Source organism: Gasterosteus aculeatus, chromosome X (assembly GCF_964276395.1).
Source record: "Gasterosteus aculeatus chromosome X, fGasAcu3.hap1.1, whole genome shotgun sequence".
NCBI classification, from domain to species: Eukaryota; Metazoa; Chordata; class Actinopteri; order Perciformes; family Gasterosteidae; genus Gasterosteus; species Gasterosteus aculeatus.
Genome location: NC_135698.1, coordinates 7,835,991 through 7,856,468, shown reverse-complemented (window position 1 = coordinate 7,856,468; position 20,478 = coordinate 7,835,991). Strand labels below are relative to the sequence as shown.

General features: G+C 44.2%; 3 protein-coding genes across 4 annotated transcripts in view; 2 read left to right on the top strand and 1 right to left on the bottom strand.

The window, feature by feature from the left end:
* Positions 1-4,320, bottom strand: part of LOC120809357 (ankyrin repeat- and BTB/POZ domain-containing protein 3-A) — a 54,867-nt gene extending 50,547 nt beyond the window's left edge. For both annotated transcript variants that reach the window (XM_040163090.2, XM_040163091.2), the window contains exon 1: positions 1,363-4,320. In XM_040163090.2, the coding sequence (XP_040019024.2) occupies positions 1,363-2,215 (853 nt within the window). In that variant the 5' untranslated portion in view covers positions 2,216-4,320. The remainder of the gene's footprint in view (positions 1-1,362) is intronic.
* Positions 4,321-4,654: 334 nt separating this feature from the next.
* LOC120809361 (cryptochrome-1) lies at positions 4,655-13,090 on the top strand. The gene is made up of 11 exons (XM_040163095.2): positions 4,655-5,386; positions 6,464-6,572; positions 6,767-6,909; positions 7,004-7,188; positions 7,269-7,357; positions 7,811-7,951; positions 8,171-8,482; positions 8,594-8,745; positions 9,160-9,362; positions 9,603-9,731; positions 11,861-13,090. The coding sequence occupies exons 1-11, from the start codon at positions 5,229-5,231 to the stop codon at positions 11,944-11,946; spliced, it is 1,707 nt and encodes a 568-aa protein (XP_040019029.1). The 5' UTR covers positions 4,655-5,228; the 3' UTR covers positions 11,947-13,090.
* A 158-nt stretch (positions 13,091-13,248) lies between these two features.
* LOC120809365 (zgc:153031) lies at positions 13,249-16,487 on the top strand. Its single transcript, XM_040163099.2, has 6 exons — positions 13,249-14,011; positions 14,496-14,545; positions 14,761-14,866; positions 14,970-15,096; positions 15,311-15,426; positions 15,762-16,487. The coding sequence occupies exons 1-6, from the start codon at positions 13,911-13,913 to the stop codon at positions 15,850-15,852; spliced, it is 591 nt and encodes a 196-aa protein (XP_040019033.2). The 5' UTR covers positions 13,249-13,910; the 3' UTR covers positions 15,853-16,487.
* The last annotated feature ends 3,991 nt before the right edge of the window (positions 16,488-20,478 follow it).

The window sequence follows — 20,478 nt, the reverse complement described above, 5'->3', positions numbered from 1 at the left end:
CACCTCCGAACACCACACATCTCTCCTGCTGCTGGTGCCTCGCTGCATGCCAAGTGGTCAGAGTGTGCGACGGGAATATCGACATTCTGTATCTGTACAGTACGCACTCATATACTTTAAAACTCTGAGGTTATTCGGGCAGACTCTTTCTGACTGTGTCACTGACGCATTAGAATGGTGGGCTATTGTACACAAAACAGGCACAGAACGGATAAACGAGCTGACATACATGTTTGAAAAAAATGTTTCGCTGTGCCTTTAAAAGCAAGAGGTACAATGAAGTAAAGTGCAGTGCTCATGATGCCAGGCTTCTGTTGGTGATTCATCAATACAGTCACAGTCTCCCCGAGTTTCTCTCTGTGCCTGTCCGTCTCTCTTTCTCTCCCTCACTCCATAACTCAGTTTTATTCACATCACTCTGCATAATGCACAATAGCGCACAGGTCCCCCAAGGCCTTTCATTACGTAAACCTGTTGCAAGAGGAGCCACAGCAGCATTTTCACAACATCCATCAAAACGGGCAAGCGCGTTAGGAGTGGTTCGTGATGTATCGCTGTTTGAGCGGCAATGAGGTCCAAATACAATTACACTCGTTTTCCGAGCAGTAAGTATTTCTAAAGACGTAAAAAGCTGATGGGACAACTACGGGCGAGGCATTGTGTGCATCGGTAATCAGAAGATGCACGCCGGAGTGAAAGGTCTCCATCGTCTGTGTGTGTGTGTGTGGGGGGGGGGGGGGGAATAAAACTCACCTCTGCAGGGCATTATTGTGAAAACCAACAGGAAGAGCCCCTTTCACTGAGAGCTCTCAAAGAGAGGCATTAAGCCTGCAGATATCAGGGCCTGGTTTTTTTTGTGCATTAACAAAACAGCCACATACAGTTGCAGCAGGATATAATAAAATAACCTTTGCAGTGTAACACTGCACAGAAGATGGAGGAGGCGAGCTGGCCTTAAGAGGACCACTCTCTCCCACCCTCATATACTGAGTCAGCCATCCTCTGCTTGCAGCTCACTCTTAGAAGACGGAACTATACCTTCTGAGCTCGTTCTTAGAAGGACGCACTATACAGAAATGGGTTTGAGTTCACGTTCATCCAGAGATTGAGAGATTTCCATATCAGAGATGTGGCAGCAAACTAATTCTAAGGGGGGGGTATTTTTCTCTTGGATCATTATCAGCTACGTGTGTTACATTTATATGTGGCTGTTTGGAAGGAAGAACACTTTACATGTTATACGGATGTAAATACAAACTGTGAGAGACAAGAGGCCAAAGTGACATTGTGCCATTACGCATCAAACGGTGAGTGGCCACGGGGCGGAGAGGGAATCCTGGACCTACAGTGCTCACAACTCACCGCTTGCATTCTTCCCACATATCAGGTGTTGCCAGACCTGCACAGACCCCCATATCTCTGCGTCGGCGTTGACAGCCTGCTCCAGGGTCTCCACGGTGAACTTGGGGATTCCGTTATCCCGCTCCAGCAGCGCGCTGCGCAGCGCACGCGCGTACACCTCGCGGAAGAGGCTCTCCATGCACGCGGCCAGGTAGATGGCCGCGTGCTCGTGGATCCTGACCGCGACCCTGCTGTCGACCATCCACCTGAAGAACTTCCCCACGTTGAAGGTGACTCCGCAGCGCGCCGACTTGCCGCGGCTGAACTTGTCCTCCTCCGTGCTCATGTTGTACAGGGACAAGGCACTCAGGGCCGCGCCGACGCAGCTCATCGACACGCTCCACGACAGCACGATCTTTGTGGCACTTTGGACCTCATATTTGGTGCACTTGGCGTAGCGCAAACTCAGGCGCTGCGACTCCTTCGCCACCCTCACCAGGACCCGGCTGACCAGCACCGAGAGCCGGAGCAGGACGTCCTGCGGGGGAGGCGGCAGGGTCATCTCCTCGTCCCGGCACAGCGCGCTCGCCACTTCCCCGAGGCTCCACGGCACATCCTCAAGCTCGGGTAGTTTAGCGCACTGCCCGGTGCTCTCCAGGATCTCGGCGTCTTCGACCAGGACAGTGTTAACGGTGTCCAGGCTGTTGTGTCGACTGTGCATGGATCCGGTTAAATGCCAGTGATTCCCCCCATGCGCCTCCGAGCAGCACAGCGACGCACTGGAAGACCTGAAGGAGTCGGCGGTTCCACCATAACCCGAGTCGAGCGTCAAATCCTCCAGGGTCCTCGCCGCTGACTTGCTACTCCTCGCCATAACTGCACTTCATACTGCAAAACAGGGCTCGGGGAAGTGGAGGAAAATGCGGTGGAGGAGTTTGGACACGTGCGCGTCTTGCACGAGCTCCACTAACCAATACAATTGTGTGTGTGTGGTGTTTTTTTTATTTTTTTTAAGTAAAAGTCCACCCAAGGCTTCACGTATAAAGTTGTGGAGTAGTAGCTCACTACAGCACATCGACAGTCGCAAGGAGCTGTACGCAGTGCCTGACAGATGGGGGCGGGGCCATGGAGACCCGAGAACAGCTCTCAGCCAATGGGCTCTCGGGATGACGGAGCAAAGGGTTTCAATTGGATCGCTTCAGATGATCCAAAAAGTCGGTGATGTAGCGCATCATGCGTCTTATTAATATATTTGTCTTAAACGATGTAAACACTGAGCTTAATGCTGATGCTACTAGTTGTTTCTTAGGATTTAGGATTTAGGATTTCTAAGTGCAGAAATCTTATGTCAGAGTAGAATTCAAAAGATAGAAACTGCGGTAAATAATACACCACATAATGTACAGTAGAAGTAGCTGCTGTTATACGATCATGTTTAAGGGACAAGGCCTCCATAGGGATCAGGGTCTCCAAATGTTTTCTGAGGTTCCATGTCTGATCGTAACACGACTCAATACCATTAATAATAGATTGCATGCATAATATATCCTTCTCGAATGCTCTGGAAGAAAACTCATTGAAAAGATCTGAAATACTTTCAAGGTCATTCGCTGGGATGGACGAACAGCTATTTTGTTTTTTCCAAGGAAAACCCATGGATTTGGGAAAATCTGCAGGAAGCTGAAAGAATGGTGAATGCAAATGCCAGAGTAATTCAAAAGCTAAAAAGGGTAGCGATGTAGTTGGTTTAAATGTATTGCACAGCAAAAAACTGTGGTCATACTGTAAGCCTGTGAACAGCAATGCTACCAAATAACTGTGAATTGACTAGGAGGTGGAAAAATCTCATAATTTATACGATGGACTGGAGATGCTCATCTATCTGAGATGCAGTGAGAATTAAGCTTCTGTATTTGACAGTAAACTGGACGTCTCTGGAGCAACAGTGAACCCTGCTGTTGTACAGTCAAACTTCAGCTTATTTATCAAGGCAAAAGGCTCCACATTTCTGTGAAATGGATTGTTGAAATTATATATTCTTCACTGGTCTTTCAGGGTAGATAATTACAAGCATGTGACGCATGCAATTAATGAAGATATTATTACATACAGACTATGAGGGTCGCACAAGCTTCCTCAGAAGAAAATACATCAATGAGATTGATTTGTTCTAATTATATTGATTTAAGTCACCTCATACACTGACATGGCAGCTCTCTTTTCGATGTAAGGATCCAAATAATTTTGGTAAATCAATTCTTGTCAAATGAAAGTAAAACAATATTGGGTTATAAAACTGACCTCGAAGGTCTTTATTTATACGTTTTCTTTAAACTAGCCCTTCCAGCCTATATAAGCTTCAATCAATTCATTTAGAGAGATCATCAAGTAAGACAACGCCCAATTTGGAATGGGGCAATTAAAAAAAAGGAGATTTTAAAACTCTGTACTTAAAGTCTACACTTTGTGTTCACGGCAAATTGTGTCAACTTGTTAGGCTACCCATCAAACGTCAGCATAGTAAGCATGCTGACATTAACATTTAGGTCAAAGAGCTGGTGTTCAGCCGTTCTGAGTGGATGGCATGGTTGTAGACTCTTAGTGTTGTTTCCTATTACCTACAAACTACAAGCAATGCATTTCTACATCGCTTAACACGTCATACACCATCTTACACAGCAAACACCTCGAGGCATTGACTGAACACAGGCTGGACAGGCTGCAACCTACTTTTTGTGTCATCAGTCATTGGCCAAAGCAGTGACTTCTCTAAACTGCTGCTGCAATCGAGGTAACAGGAATGATTGAAACGTTTATTTAATTTAAAAAAAGAGTCAAATGATGTAAGGGATTCCATGATCTTTCAATCCAGTTCCGTTTAAGACTGCCATCTAGTGTCCACTTGCAATACTGCATGCAATTAAGCAAGTAATTCAAGTTTACTAAAAAGTAACCAACGTGCTATAAAGCTTTGATGTTTACCGTTACGCTTGGTTCCTGCGTCCCTAAGTGGTTTGTTTCAAGCCAATAGGTGATACATATAATTGATCAGGTGTGTGCTCTGTGCAAGTAAAAAGCCTGCACAGGTAGATATGTGCTAAAGCACAGGAGGTACCGGTGAAGCATATGCTTATATATCCTGCTTCAGGGTGAATCCAACTGTATCTCCGTGGCTGAACAGCTGATAGACACATCACTTTTTAGGAAAAGTGTGGATGCGAGTCATAAAACATCGTCCTTTAGGGTTGCCTATTCTCGACCAACCGCATTAACGCAGTGTTAGCGGTGGGATCCGTGAGCTAAATCGAGCACACCTATCTCGAGCAAGGCCCGCCTTCTCGGCATGTGCTCATCCGGGTACTTCTTGTTTCACCACGTAACCCACATGTAACTTGACCCCCAAAACTCCGATTTGCTGCCTTATCAGATACTTTAGGGGTCGTCTTTCTTTTATGTTGCGAAAACTTTCACAGCATATGACAGAAAGATACAATTCATAATATTGATAACAGGAGGAGGAAAGCACGTTATGTACACGTGACGGATAACGCGTTGCGTAACGGTGGATTCTGACCAATCAGAGCGCTCCGTTCGTTGCCCCCCTCGTGACCACACCGGCGGAGACACTGGAAGGACGTTATCGGTGTCAGACGCGTCAACCCGGCGTTACCATGTTGTCAACGTCGTAGTGGACTCGGATGTGCGGGACCTTTGTGCGGACCAACGTTACGCGCGTAGACGAACTGGGGGAATTTCAGCGTCTTCTGGTTGTTGTTGTTTTTTCGAGCTCGCGGGGCTTCACCCTCGCTCGTGCGACACCTACCCCAAAATAAAACCGCTCGCCCTCCTACCATCTTTCTAACCTCACCTGGAATAAAAAGAGGAACATGGTGGTCAACACCATCCACTGGTTCAGGAAGGGACTGCGGCTGCACGACAACCCGTCTCTAAGGGACTCCATCCGGGACGCGGACTCCCTGCGCTGCGTGTACATCCTGGACCCCTGGTTTGCGGGCTCCTCCAACGTGGGCATCAACAGGTGGAGGTAATAAGGCGGGGGGGGAAATGACATTTCATCACCGACCTCACGTGCGCATGTGGAGTTAAATCTGAATTCAGTGGACTGTGTCCCATCATTTTAAATCATTTATAAAGTGTGACGAAAAGGTGTGTAAAAGGTATAAGCAACTAACCCGAGGCTCAGCCCGAAACGAAGGGACAAGGAATTGGGTCAGTGGGTTGTTATGATGATTACGTCATCACCTATAGCAGACTCCTCCCACTTCAATACGAGCATAATAATAATAATAAACCACATTACCGTCGGCACATTTAAAGCTTTTTGTTGTTTACTGTTTTTCGGAATATATGCTTAGTTTCTCCATCAATGATATCAACTGAAATGCATATTATGTCATTTTTAAAATAACAACCCAGTACAGAAGAAGACAGTCAGGCGAGATTCCATGCAGGATTACACAGAATTTAATGACTCTGTTTACATGTTAACAAAGTAAGAGGTTATTTTCCAAAAAAAGATGATATTGTTTACAGCATCACCACACGTCTTGAGTTAACAAGGACTTCAAATTTCAGAAGTTTGCTTCAGGAATAAATAAACCAAATGAATGTCCAGTGCTCCTGGGCCTCGCTGTAGTGACTGTCACCTCCTGCTGAAATGTGAAATGAGAGGTTTTCTGGTTGGTGCAGGGAAACACCACCTTTTACCACAGTTACTGACAACTCACTCGACACACACTCACCGCTGTGTCGAGTGCAGCAGTCCGCCTGCTGATGCTCTCATGCAAGAGCTGTGTAGGCTCGACTGTGCGTGTAGAAATTCTCCACCAGAAGAGGCGCCGCCTGTTCACATTAAAACAACGGATTTTCATGCACTCTCTTCATTGATGAGAGATTTCGGTTCTGTGGCCTTGATTTTGTAAATATCACTGATGGTCTAAATTTTAATTTCCACTTTGCGAGGTAATTTGTGCATTTAAACCCCTAGATTTTACCTTTATTATCTTGCTAAATAGTGAATCTAGTTGATCAATGAGAACACATTCACCTTGTAACCCTCTTGGTTTATAAGCCATTAATCAACGATCTTGTGGGCTCTGAGATTTTTGTTGCAGTGCTTAGAGGACTTGGATGCCAGCCTGCGCAAACTCAACTCCCGCTTGTTCGTCATCAGAGGCCAGCCTACAGACGTCTTCCCTCGGATTTTTAAGGTAGCATCGATGAAGTAGAGTAGAAGATGCATTCTTACACTCATAAGATTATACTTCTTATAATGTTACAGCTCGTGTAACGGTGACTTAATAAACAATAGGTGACCTGACAAGGAACTTCGCGAATTGCTTAGAAGTCCCATCAATTTCCTTGCAGATTAAAACAATAAATGATATCTATTGCTGTCCCTCAGGAGTGGCAGACTACTCGTCTATCTTACGAGTACGACTCTGAGCCGTTTGGCAAGGAACGCGATGCTGCCATCCAGAAACTAGCCAGCGAGGCCGGGGTGGAGGTCATGGTGCGGACTGCTCACACCCTCTACAATCTGGACAGGTGAGTGACTTCATCGTTTCAGGTGAAACACAAGTCCCATAGTAGAAGTAGAAGACTTATGTTTATTTCTCTTCAATTCCTCTTTCCCCCGAAGGATCATAGAGCTCAACGACGGTCAGTCTCCGCTCACGTACAAGCGCTTCCAGACGCTCGTCAACCGCATGGACGCCGTGGAGCTGCCTGCAGAGACCATCACAGCCGAGGTCGTCCAAAGATGTGCCACACCACTCAGCAAAGATCACGATGACAAGTTTGCGGTGCCCTCCCTGGAAGAGCTTGGTTAGTGTCTTACTTGAATGTTTATTTTTATGGCTTTGAAGAAGTTTGGGGAATATATTTGAATTGTTGTTGCTTTTCAGGTTTTGAGACAGAAGGCCTGACCACCGCTGTATGGCCGGGTGGAGAAACAGAAGCCCTCATGAGGCTAGAGCGACACCTGGAGAGAAAGGTAACAATAAGGAATATCGGTGTGATTCCCTTTGGATTGGTTGATTGCTTACTTGGCTCAAGTTTCATTTCATGCACATAGATAGAAAAGACACCGGTAAAGCTCCATGGTAATCAAACACAATGTGGTAACCAATGACAACACGAGTTGAGAAGATGAGGACAGTAGAGGATGTTGCATGAGATATACGTCTTTTGACGATAGATGGTGGCGGCTGAAAAGTATCAGTTGACCTCTAGCCAGATCTATAGGAGAGGCAGAGGAATCCAAACTGAACAAAAATGGTAAAAAGCAGCCCATATGTGGTAAATAAATAGATTTATATCCTATAGCGCCATCTATCGCCTCTTTGACCTCTTTTCAAACCTCAGGTTTTAAGTGCTGAGACTTTATTATTTTCTTTCGCCAATCACAGTGGGATTGTTTTGATCAATGTTGTTTTTTTTCCCCCAGGCGTGGGTGGCAAACTTTGAGAGGCCGCGAATGAACGCCAACTCCCTGCTGGCCAGTCCCACCGGCCTCAGCCCCTACCTGCGCTTTGGTTGTCTCTCTTGTCGGCTCTTCTACTTCAAGCTCACCGATCTTTACAGGAAGGTATGAATGACCAAATACCAGACAAGAAATAACAGAGGCCATTCGTATTTGGAAAAAGACAGCTGACGTGTATCATAATTTGCTTTCACTCACAGATTTATGTTGTGAGACGCGTGAGCCGAGGCAATACTCGCCGCCTTCATCTTAAAATCATAATTAAATACAGCTTTTCTACCTGCCTTCTGTTTTAATTTAAAGTGATATTGTGTGCCCCATCAGGTCAAGAAGAACAGCACCCCGCCGCTTTCCCTGTACGGCCAGCTGTTGTGGAGGGAGTTCTTCTACACGACGGCCACCAACAACCCCTGCTTTGACAAGATGGAGGGAAACCCCGTCTGCGTGCAGATCCCCTGGGACCGAAACCCAGAGGCGCTGGCCAAGTGGGCGGAGGGGCGGACGGGCTTTCCCTGGATCGACGCCATTATGACCCAGCTGAGGCAGGAGGGCTGGATCCATCACTTGGCGAGGCACGCCGTGGCCTGCTTCCTCACCAGGGGAGACCTCTGGGTCAGCTGGGAAGAAGGCATGAAGGTGAGAACGGAGATTTAGTATCCCGAATATAAACGAAGGTGCCTGGCTGCGGCCGTCCTGCGGTTTCTTTCTGTGATTGACATCACATGCATTGCACTGTGTCTCGTACAGGTGTTTGAAGAGCTGCTCATAGATGCGGACTGGAGCGTGAATGCCGGCAGCTGGATGTGGCTTTCGTGCAGTTCATTTTTCCAGCAGTTCTTCCACTGCTACTGCCCAGTGGGATTTGGAAGGCGCACGGACCCCAACGGGGACTTCATACGGTCAGTCGGTACCTCCATCTGCAGCCCCGTGATTTCAAAAGCTCATGATGATGTTGATGATGATTTGTGCTCCTTCGCTCATTTCAAATGGGAAAATAACATCTCGTTGTTGGATTGTGGTCATCCGTTGCCTCACATGGGGGAATGATTTGCCACGGTTTGTCACAATACAGTCATGTGTAGAAATTGATTGAACAATGAGGCAAATTGTGTGAGCTAATTTAGTGCATTTAATGCCGATATGGCAAAGAATGAGCTTTCACAGTCCATTTTACTCGTGTTAGTACTTATCTATCATGGCAATTATGTAACAACACGCACTGATATGTAGTGCGCCGCGATATTTTACTCCGCCTTATATCATGCTCCACAAATCGTTCATCCTCCGAACCCGCCGTCTTTCTCTGCTTCCAGGCGTTATTTGCCCGTGTTGAGAGGCTTTCCAGCCAAATACATCTATGATCCTTGGAATGCCCCGGAGGAAGTGCAGAAGGCAGCCAAGTGCATCGTGGGAGTCCACTACCCGAGGCCTATGGTGAACCACGCCGAGTCCAGCCGCGTCAACATAGAGCGCATGAAGCAAATTTACCAGCAGCTTTCCAGCTACAGAGGACTGGGTAGGGACATGAACCACATACGCACAACCTTTTTTATAAATGCAAATTACGCAAGGTTGCATTAGAATAAAGCGGAGCTAGATAAATGCTGGTGCTGCGTAATCAATAAGGGGCACTTTGCAGATAAAACCCCAGTAATGTTTGAAATGCTTTCATCAGTGCAGAAATATAGAGCCAACTGCTACAATGCAAGTGTTGTCTGGTGTTGACCCGGATTCCAATGCTTTGCTCGCCTTGCAGGCCTGCTGGCAGCAGTTCCTGCCAATCCCAACAGTGTTGCAAATGACGGGGTTCTCAATTCGGGGACCAGTCGTGGTCCGGGAGGCTCCTCTGAAGGCCTCTCCACATATACAGCATCATTTCCAACAGGTATGCAGGTTGGATGGTTGACTTTGGTTGAGATAATTTCTTGAGTTGTTAATACATACATTAAGAATTGCGCGAGACTTTTAAATGTTAAGCAAAGTCATTAGAGCAAAGGCTAAAAACATAAAATTGATATAAGTTAAACTTGGGCCGGCTGGCAGCGTGCAATCAAATATCTGCTGCCCTAGGTCTGCAAGATTTGGTAACAGACAACATGACTGTCATAACTCAACTACGGCCGTTCTCCCAAAACAAGCCTGACATGATTACAGACATCTTTACAAGTACATACTGCACAACATCAACCAGTCCATGTAATACATTCAGGGTTTATCTATTTCATTTTTGTTTACAACTTACAGATCCCATGAAACTACTCGTGTACAAAGCACAACTGTCTATTCCTTTAATAGATGCGGAAAATGTGTTAAATTCCATGTACAGTGCATCCGGAAAGTATTCACAGCGCTTCACTTTTTCCACATTTTGTTATGTTACAGCCTTATTCCAAAATGGATTAAATTCATTATTTTCCTCAACATTCTACACACAACAACCCATAATGACAAAGTGAAAACTGTTTTTTGCAAATTTTTTGCAAATCTGTTAAAAATAAAGAATGAAAACATAACATGTACATAAGTATTCACAGCCTTTGCCATGACACTCAAAATTTAGCTGAGGTGCATCCTGTTTCCACTGATCATCCTTGAGATGTTTCTACAACTTGAATGGAGTCCACCCGTGCTGAATTCAGTGGATTGGACATGATTGAGAAAGGCACACACCTGTCGATATAAGGTATCACAGTTGACATATCAGAGCATAAACCAAGCCAGTCCAAGGAATTATCTGTAGACCTCAGAGACAGAATTGTATCGAGGCACAGATCTGGTGAAGGGTACAGAAAGATTTCTGCAGCATTGAAAGTCCCAATGAGCACAGGGGCCTCCATCATCCAGAGATGGAAGAAGTTTGGAACCACCAGGACTCTTCCTAGAGTTGGCCGCCCAGCCAGACTGAGCGATCAGGGAAGAAGGGCCTTAGTCAGGGAGGTGACCAGGAACCCGATGGTCACTCTGACAGAGCTCCAGCGTTGTTCTATGAAGAGAGGAGAACCTTCCAGAAGGACAACCATCTCTGCAGCACTCCACAAATCAGGCCTGTTTGGTAGAGTGGCCAGAGGGAAGCCACTAAAAATCACATGACAGCCCGCCTGGAGTTTGCAAAAAAGCACCTGAATGACTCTCAGACCATGAGAAACAAAATTCTCTGGTCTGATGAAACAAAGATTGAACTCTTTGGCCTGAATGCCAAGCGTCATGTCTGGAGGAAACCAGGCACTGCTCATCACCTGGCCAATACCATCCCTACAGTGAAGCATGGTGGTGGCAGCATCATGCTGTGGGGATGTTTTTCAGCAGGAGGAACTGGGAGACTCGTCGGGATTGAGGGAAGGATGAATGCAGCAATGTACAGAGACATCCTTGATGAAAACATGCTCCAAAGCGCTCTGGACCTCAGACTGGGGCGACGTTTCATCTTCCAACAGGACAACGACCCGAAGCGCGCAGCAAAGATAACAAAGGGGTGGCTTCGGGGCAACTCTGTGAATGTCCTTGAGTGGCCCAGCCAGAGCCCTAACTTGAACCCGATTGAACATCTCTGGAGAGATCTGAAAATGGCTGTGCATCGACGCTCCCCATCCAACCTGATGGAACTTGAGAGGTTCTGCAAAGAAGAATGGGAGAAACTGCCCAGAAATAGGTGTGCCACGCTTGTGGAATCATACCCAAGAAGACTTGAGGCTGTAATTGCTGCCAAAGGTGCTTCAGTATTGAGCAACGGCTGTGAATACTTATGTATATGTTATGTTTTTGTTCTTTATTTTTAACAGATTTGCAAATATTTGCAAAAAACAGTTTTCACTTTGTCATTATGGGTTGTTGTGTGTAGAATGTTGAGGAAAATAATGAATTTAATCCATTTTGGAATAAGGCTGTAACATAACAAAATGTGGAAAAAGTGAAGCGCTGTATCCGGATGCACTGTATATGCACGCATACCTACAGGCAGGTAGATTAACTTCACCGTTTAATTTATTGACATTGGTGTTTCCTGTTTTAATGCAGAAAAGGGAAATTCCACACAGAAGCGCCGGCGTGAAGAAGACATTTCCCTCAGAAGCAGCACTAAATCCTGGAGGCAGAGCAACTAGTGTGAAAACAGAAGAATACAAAGGGTCCCTCAGTCATCTGGATTTCCTCTTCTCTTGAAGTGCCCTCAGCTGACAACAGCAGTAACTGTGACTAACAACTATAGCTAGATCCATAAATCCATAACATGTCTTGGTCTCCAGATGATACGTACCACACATCTCATGAACCACGGGGGGAATTCAGCGACAATGCTGACATTCAAGAGAGAGAGTTGGACTTTTGAGGTAACCTATGGTCTTCCATAAAACGACTTGTCATCATCCGCAATGCGTTTCTTCTCCCCCATCAACACCCTATGTCAGTTTGCCGTTGGGGTGAATGTGTAATTCAGCAGATCAGCTGAACGTGTGTCTGAGCATCACTTCTCATTAATTGTCCCATCCTGAGTTTTGGGACCCAGCAACACAGTTTGAAGAATATGGGAGATTTCTTGTGTGTGACTCATGTGTGTTATGAATGAAATAACGCACGGTGGTTTACTTTGCTAAAAACAACTCCCTAAATATTTCATAAACAGAAAATTAGCCGACACCGTCATGGATCTGCATAGTGTGTGGGTTTTTTTTCTTTCTATTTAGGACACAAAAGCCTGATGTACAGTAGTAGGGAATATTAGGTTGAGAGTTTCACCAGGCCTTTCATTATATATTTTGTAAATAACTTTTGTATATTTGGTTTTGTGCTTTCGGTTTTGTGCTTTCTTAACTACTTTTGTATATATTTAACCAAAACGTGAATGTGTGTGCTTTAGTCTCCCAGGTGATTGTAAATCATTAGTTTTTGTATAAAGACTGACCAAATTTAACTATTGAAATGGCAAAAAAATGACTAATGTTGAATTCTTTTGATCTTTTTTTATGCACACGTATACTTAGATAATGTGCTGCACATGCTATTTTTTCATATATTTTTGATAATTATAAACATTTAAATTAGCCTAAGCTATGTGCACTGGTGCACTCTGAGTTGGTATGGGGGGCATTTTCATTGCAGAAAATCCAATGACTTCCTCATAAGACATAAAGAAGTGCCTTTGTGGATGTGCCTACTGATCAAAGATAATAAAGTGCCTTCTAGGATCCACTTCCAGTGGAGACATAAGACAAAGTGATGGTGGGTAAACATAATAAAGTATCTTCTTGGAGAGAGAGAAGCTGGTGAAGAGCCCTCTGGAGCCCCAGTGGAAAACGTGAAAGGCGCCATATTGGATTTGTTGCTAAAAGCTAAATGACGTTGTGATGCCAAGGCGCGATGACGTCATTAAGTAATGAGCGTTGGTTCGTAAAATACAAAAGAACGTCACTCAAAAAAGTATGATTTGACATGTTAGTTTAGATTTATTGGTTAAAATAATATAAACGCAGCACATGTTTTATGATCAGACATTTTTAAATACAACATATTGAATTATTGAAACATTTCTTTAAACCGAGACATTCTGAATAATTATGGTTTTAAGCCTTCTATTGGTAATTAATAATTAGATGTACAAGTATAGTATAATAATAAGGCGTACATATGCTATTTTATTGAACAAGCACCTTCACCTTGTACCTTGGACACAACAATGAGGTGTGGTACACGGACCGGCTGGTCGTCACTCACCAGGAAAAAATACTGTTTCTGTGTCACGCAGGAAGGAAAATGCCTCGCTAAAAAGTTGCTAAAAAGTTGCCAGGGTAATCTGAAAACTTTCCAAATCTAGCAACAAAACTGCTGAAAACGGTTTGTCTTTCCCCGCATTCAACGAGGTGTGTGACCTCGTGAGCGGGTCACGCCGCACGGTCGACGTCAGCCCGGATCTCCGCCCCGTCCGGGGGGCGGTTGGGGGGCGGCGATTCCCTCGGATCGAGTCGCTATAAAGCGTGCTCGGCTCCGGGGAAAGAAGTGCACGTTGCAGGAGCTTGTTTCCCTGCTTTTTTTTGACCGCACGTCGGGGAGAGCGAGAGCGAGAAAGACAACAATGAGCGGGGACAACGTGCAGAAGAAGCCGGTCCGCCTCATAGCGGCGGCCTGCAGCGGAGGGGGCATCGGGAAGGACGGACAAATGCCCTGGGACCTCCCGTAAGAGTGAAGCCTCTTTGCGTGCTGGAGTCAGACCCCGTGGGGCTGTTGCTGTTTAGCCATTAGCTTGCATTCTCTGCAGACATATGGTTTTGAAGGTATTTAGCATCGAGGTTGCTAATGATAGTTGTCACTGCCCAGTTTTCAGTGATTTAAATATGGTTAGTTCATAAATGCATACCAGTGATGTGAGTAATAAGGCTACCTAAAATTATATGCTACAATGAATTGTAATTGACCAGAGGAGATACTGATTTACTGGGTATTTTTATCTGACAAGTTTCAAATGAAGTTGTTATAATTGAGGTTTCCTATGTGGAGCCGGTTTTTTGGTTTATTATGGAACTTCGATCCATCGTTTTGTTCTTTGTGGAAAGCAGAACACTGAGTTAATGTACTTTGCAACAGATCTGACTTGTTGTTCTGTCTGATTTGATATTGTGGGGGAAACAAAATAATGATATTGAAAATGTGACTGTTGCAGATCTGAATTCCGGTACTTTAGGAACCATGTTCAGGGGGTGTCGAGACCAGGTACTACTCAACATCATTATCACATCATATTAAATGTAATCTGGATTACATTGAAACTAGTTATTATTCCAAATGTATTACATCTAAATAGTGTTACCATTCATTGCTATTATCCATATCCAGCCCAGTTCATGTGCTTCGTGCCACACAAAGAGACTTGAGAGCTGCAACCGGTCGGACTTACGTTTTAAACATCTCATTGTTTTCTATTTCAGGGAAGATGAACATGATGGTTTGGGGAAAACTGTGCTGGTACTCCGTCCCAAAACCTGATTTCCCACTGCCCAATGTCCTGCACGTGGTGCTGAGCAAAACACTGGAGTGAGTGCTCTCTCGCCTGCGCCAACAAGGGCGGAAAGCCATATTTCGGGTCATCCTGAACAAATCTTTTTCATATATTTTTTTTTTTCGTCTCCTCTCACAGGTCAGTTCCAGATCACGCCCATTTCTTGTGCGAGGACTTGGACGCCGCTGCCCGTCTGGCTGTGCAGCCCCCCCTCGCCGACTTGATTGAGACCATCTGGGTCGTCGGAGGGACGCAGGTCTATGAGGTGAAGCAGCCTGAGCGTTAAACTCCCCGTGACGCACGTTTTACCAGCATTCCCGGCTGAACCGGTCTGCCCAGATGGAATTATTTTATTGCCAAGCGCAGCCGCAAAGTTGTGTTGTGTGATCTTAGATTAGAGGAAAAATCCTTCATGTCTCACATCAACGTGAATAGCGTGAATGTGACCAGAGCCTTCGTTGCTTCGTGTTGCTGATCAGGTTGCGCTGAAGCACCCGTGGTGTGACTTGGTTTACCTGACGGACGTCATGGCGGACTTTGACTGCAACGTTTTCTTCCCCGAGTTTGACAGAGGACTCTTCAAAGTACAGGAAGGGTATGTGTGTTGGTGCAGCTTGTCCTTTTACATGCAAAGTTATTTTAAACACGTCAGGCTTTGCTCCCTTTTTACAAATCAAACGTCAGGCCCCGTCTGAAGGTTTTGGTTAAAATACTTTTAATACTTCCAAAACACAAAATTTGCTGAATTCTTTGGTATTTTCTTGTCATTCAACTCTTATTGAAAAAGTACTTTGCACGTTTTATGTGAGACGGTTTTCTTCCACACTGAAAGCTAATCTATGTTTGATTATTGTTTTATCCATGCAATTATTAATTTTTTGGGGACTTTTTAATGGACGTTTGTTGTTTTTTGTCTCGTTTCCAAACCAGATTTCCTGGCGTGCCGAATGAAATCCAAGAAGAAAACGGCATTAAATACAAATTCCAAGTATTCAAGAAAGAGACCGGTGATGCGGTGTAAAAACTAACCGAAAAAATCCCTGGCAGAAAACCACTCAATATGTATTGCAGGATCAACTCCTGGATAGACAAGCTGCGAAAACGCGCAGTATTATATTTTGAAAAGTTACACTCGTATAGTCTGTGAGCATTCCAGTGTGAATAGGATTGTTATAGTCTTTGTAATCCGTGAGATACTTTAAACACAAACTTAAAAAGTTTCCTTCCGTCACCGCTGCTTGGTAGGACATTTCGATCTGCTCCGCTTCTCTTCTTTTTTTTTTTTTTTTTGTTTGTTGTTTTAAATCTCCTTCCCCCCTCAGTTGTCGGCTCGTCAGCGCTCGTCCTCCTCAGAATCGCAGCAGCTGCACGGAGAATATGCCGGTCGGCGGGACGCGTCGGCGACAGCTTGTGCTCGGTAGTTTTGGTCCTTTTCCAAACCAACGTGGCCGATGCCAGCTCAGAAAGCTACGAGCGAATTATCCCACTGGTCTGCCCGGATTCTACAATGACTGTGATGTTACTCCGATGTACACCGAGACATTTTACAGCTTGTCCTTGGTTTTACAACTGGAATGAGTGGAATTCCATTTTAATTGAGTATCAATTGACCTGCGAATTTTATTTTCAACTTTTGAATAAAATTGCCCAACTGGAGATGTGTGTTCCTTTCTGCCACTAGATGGAGGCATGTCAATGCGACAAGAAGAAGAACGCCAACGTTTATGCAGGTCGTGACCGATAACGGCCTCCACACCCTGTATGTCTATTTGGTATTTATGGTCCTTGTTATGTCGCTATGTTTGAGGGGAAACATCCAACTGGTCTTTGTAACATGTCGAGAAAAGGAGGCAGCAGATCATTACAGGATATATGAAGAAAAGTTTTAATTGCAGGACCGCAAGGGTTGGGAGGAGGAGAGGTCAGAGTTCACAGTGTGATTGACAATAAGGATACCGGGCAGAAAAATAAAGTTGTCAAATAAGGCCATTAAGAGTCCGTTATGCATCTTTAAGAACTCCAGCTGCTGCAGAATTAACTGCAAGGAAATTTCTGATAATGACTGCGGGTAGAAAAAACATAATTCAGAGGGAGACAGAGGTGAGTGCTGAAAATGGTAAAAGGGTCAAATACAGAGCTCAGATTAGTCCAATACTGTAACAAAGTGGAAAGAGTTGGTTGTGCTGATGGGTGCAGGGTGCTAAGTTGAAAAGAATTCACAAGAAAAAGTAGCGTAATATGTTGTGTGTGTATATATATGACAGTATTTCTAAAAAGTCATAAAAACGTCACAGGATGGTATGTAATTAAAAGGCAGATCGTCACTGAGAGGCTAAGCCTACACTTTAAGCCACTGAGGCATTTTGTCCGGAAACCCTAGTTGACCCGCCGCTGTTCGTCGCAGATGAATGACAGTCCTTGTAGCCTTTGTGTTTAGTCCATTTATTTTCCAACTGTCACACATTTACCATACATCCACCCGGAGAGTTACATGAGACTACCCAGCGTGCGGTCAAAAACTGTTTTGCTATTCCGGCTGGAAACACCTGCCGAGCCCCCAAAGGTTCCTACCCTATATAGGCTCACCCGCCCATCAATCAGCTCCTTACATACATCATAAATCGATATAGACTGACATTAAAGTCGTTTTATAGCATGTCTGAACTTGTCATAAAGAAGTCATAGCATGGCATGTCAAACAATGTAAAAAAAGAGAAAGCATTTACATGTCATGAGAAAAGCCGTCTGTCCACAGATAATAGCAAAGATAATTAAATGCAATAAAATCCATATCATTTTGTATGGCACACTAAACTATACTATTTATACATATGTATACTACGATATCTCATACTGCCTTAAATGGTCAATGGGATTATAAAATAAGGCGTCTATGGACGAGTGTGTGATTTAAAATGACCCCAACAGACTGCACCTCACCACAAGCAAAATGACTGCTGCTGACAGATGAGCCAATTAATGGTTGTTAATATAGGAAGGTATTTACCTTTTGGGCATTGAATATCCATCAATGTGAGATTTATTCACCTTGTGGCCGTTGATGTATTTGGATTGTCTCGTCTGGGTGCAGGTTGGAGTTCCTTGTTGACAAGTTATAACACAAAGCAAACTTTCTCACATAGGTAGGGGGAAATCAAATCAGAATGTATGATGCAAATGCGTTTACAAGTGATGAAACCCCAGTGCAATAACAGTATCAGCCGGTTAGACGAGAATTTAAATGTCTATAACTTTGTTTTCCTTTGTAGAGAAAAAAAGTTTGTATATATATATATATATATATAAATAAAACGTACCTCACACTGACCTTAAATGAGGAATATTTACTGCAACGTTGGTCAACCAAGCTCTGGTTTCAGCTGGAAATCATATCTTTAAACCGCAGATGCCATCGGATCATGTGAGATATGAACCATAAAAGCAATCTGTTGAGCGTGGCTAATATCTACCGGTGTCACATTCGAAATGAGAAGGGACAATTTATACTCAATCAAATTAACCTCCCTGGCTTGTCCGTGTAATTCAAAAGGCACAGCAAAGGTTGACGCGGTCCCAGAGGACAGGAGGACAGCGAGGAGGTAACAGAGGTAACTCGCGTTTCGACACCCGAGGCCTCGTCTCATCGACACATCCGGATCGTTTGGACGCAACTGCTCTGCACCACCGAAAAAAACCCACAAAACCCGCCGCTTTGAAGAGAATGTCTCTCATAAACGTGCAAGACAAGAATCCTTCGGCGCATCAGCTGCGGAGGAGTTGAGGTAATGTTGCAGCCCCCCTGAGGTCTTTTGTCTTTGTGAATTGTTTAAAAGTGAACTCTAGTCAACATCCATCTGCTGAGCTCAAATCCATTTCCAGATGCACTTACCTTCGCATCATCTGCCCAGTGGCTATCACCATGACTATAGAGCCATGCCGAGTTATGCGGGCTGCAGCAGATGGGCAGTGGAAAGGTTTTTCACGTATACCCCTCCCCACACACACACACACACACACACACACACACACACACACACACACACTCTGCCTCCAGACATGCAAGTCCGCGCTCTTTGTTGTGACCCCCATCATCCACTTTATGAGAGCGAGGGGAGCTTAAGGCATAAAGTCATGGCTTCATTAGCTGTGAAGCTCACCCCCATTAAAGGCTCCCTTACACGTGTTTTGAGGGCTTCTGCCGGCTTTGAGACATTAAGACCCATTAAAACACGGCAAAGAGCATTTTAATGTGCAATCTCTTGGTTTGACAATGCTCAGAAATATTTTATATTCATTTTGTGGCCTACAATAAAATAAATGTGGGCATTAACCCAAAAGCAGCCTCTTTACCATGACGCACATAGACGGGAAAACCGTAATAAACCAAACGTAGTGGAAAATCTATCTTGATTTAATGAACTGAAACTCAACTGCTCTCTGAATATATATTGTGTTCCTTTTCTATTCCACGGTGTGGGCGCATTTGAATTCATTTGAAATGACATTCTAAAAGTGAATTACCGTATAATAAAGTCTCCTGTCATCTGTAAGGTCACAATAAAACTCAGAGACACCGTTAGATTTCCTCCCTGAGGATGACAATAGTGCTGCCAAGACCATTGTGTGAAACTGAAGCACTTGCACAGGCTTTAAATTAAATGCCTTGAAAAGCTGCGTTTGTCCTGTCATACTCAGTAACATCCAGCATGTCTGCCTTTATCGTCGTGTCATGCAGGGTTTTATTGATACATATATAATAAAAAAGATGTAATAAATTATTTATTTGGCAAGGGACAACTTCCTCCCTAAAAAGACTAATTTGTTGATTTTCCAATATCACTCTGGTAAGCTGTTACACAACACGCTGTAATACAATACAATACAATATAAATTTACATTTGCAGTAAGATTATAGATTGGAGGCTTGGAATAAGTGCACCGTAGGACCTGAGGCACTCTAATCTAATACTAACTTATATATAATATATATATACATACACACACACACATATATATATATACACATACACATATATATATATATATAAATATATATATATATATATATATATATATATATATATATATTACATATTCGTATATATAAAAAGAATCCTCAATGTGGTGGAAATTTGTGGATTTATCCCTTGTGAGAAATCCAAAGTATCTTAAACTTGCTTTGTGATAAGTATTTATTACTAACTAGAATATAGAAAAAATGATAAAGAATACAGAAATCATCAACACAAGTCGTAAGCACAGACAGAAGTCAAATGACTACAATTCAGCTGAAAAGGGACAGATGTTCCTTTCCCCAAAAGGAGCAGGAAGATCTGAAGTTGAAGAGGAGAACAGGAGCTTATATACACTTCAGGGAGGTTTGTGCTGCCTCAGCACAGGAGAGCCCACCCCTCAAGGAGGAGTGTTAGGGAAAAGTACCAGACGACGTAGGGGTGACCCCGTGACCCTCCCTTAAGGGACCCGGTCAATCAACAACATCTAAAAGGTCAGTCAGGGCACGTATGGTTCCATCTGTGTCTTATCTCACCCTGGACTGCCTTAAGTCACCGGCTCACATCAAAGGTCACATTCCTGAGAGCCTCACCCCACGCAGGCTCAACAATTTTCCCCCAACACTCAATACATT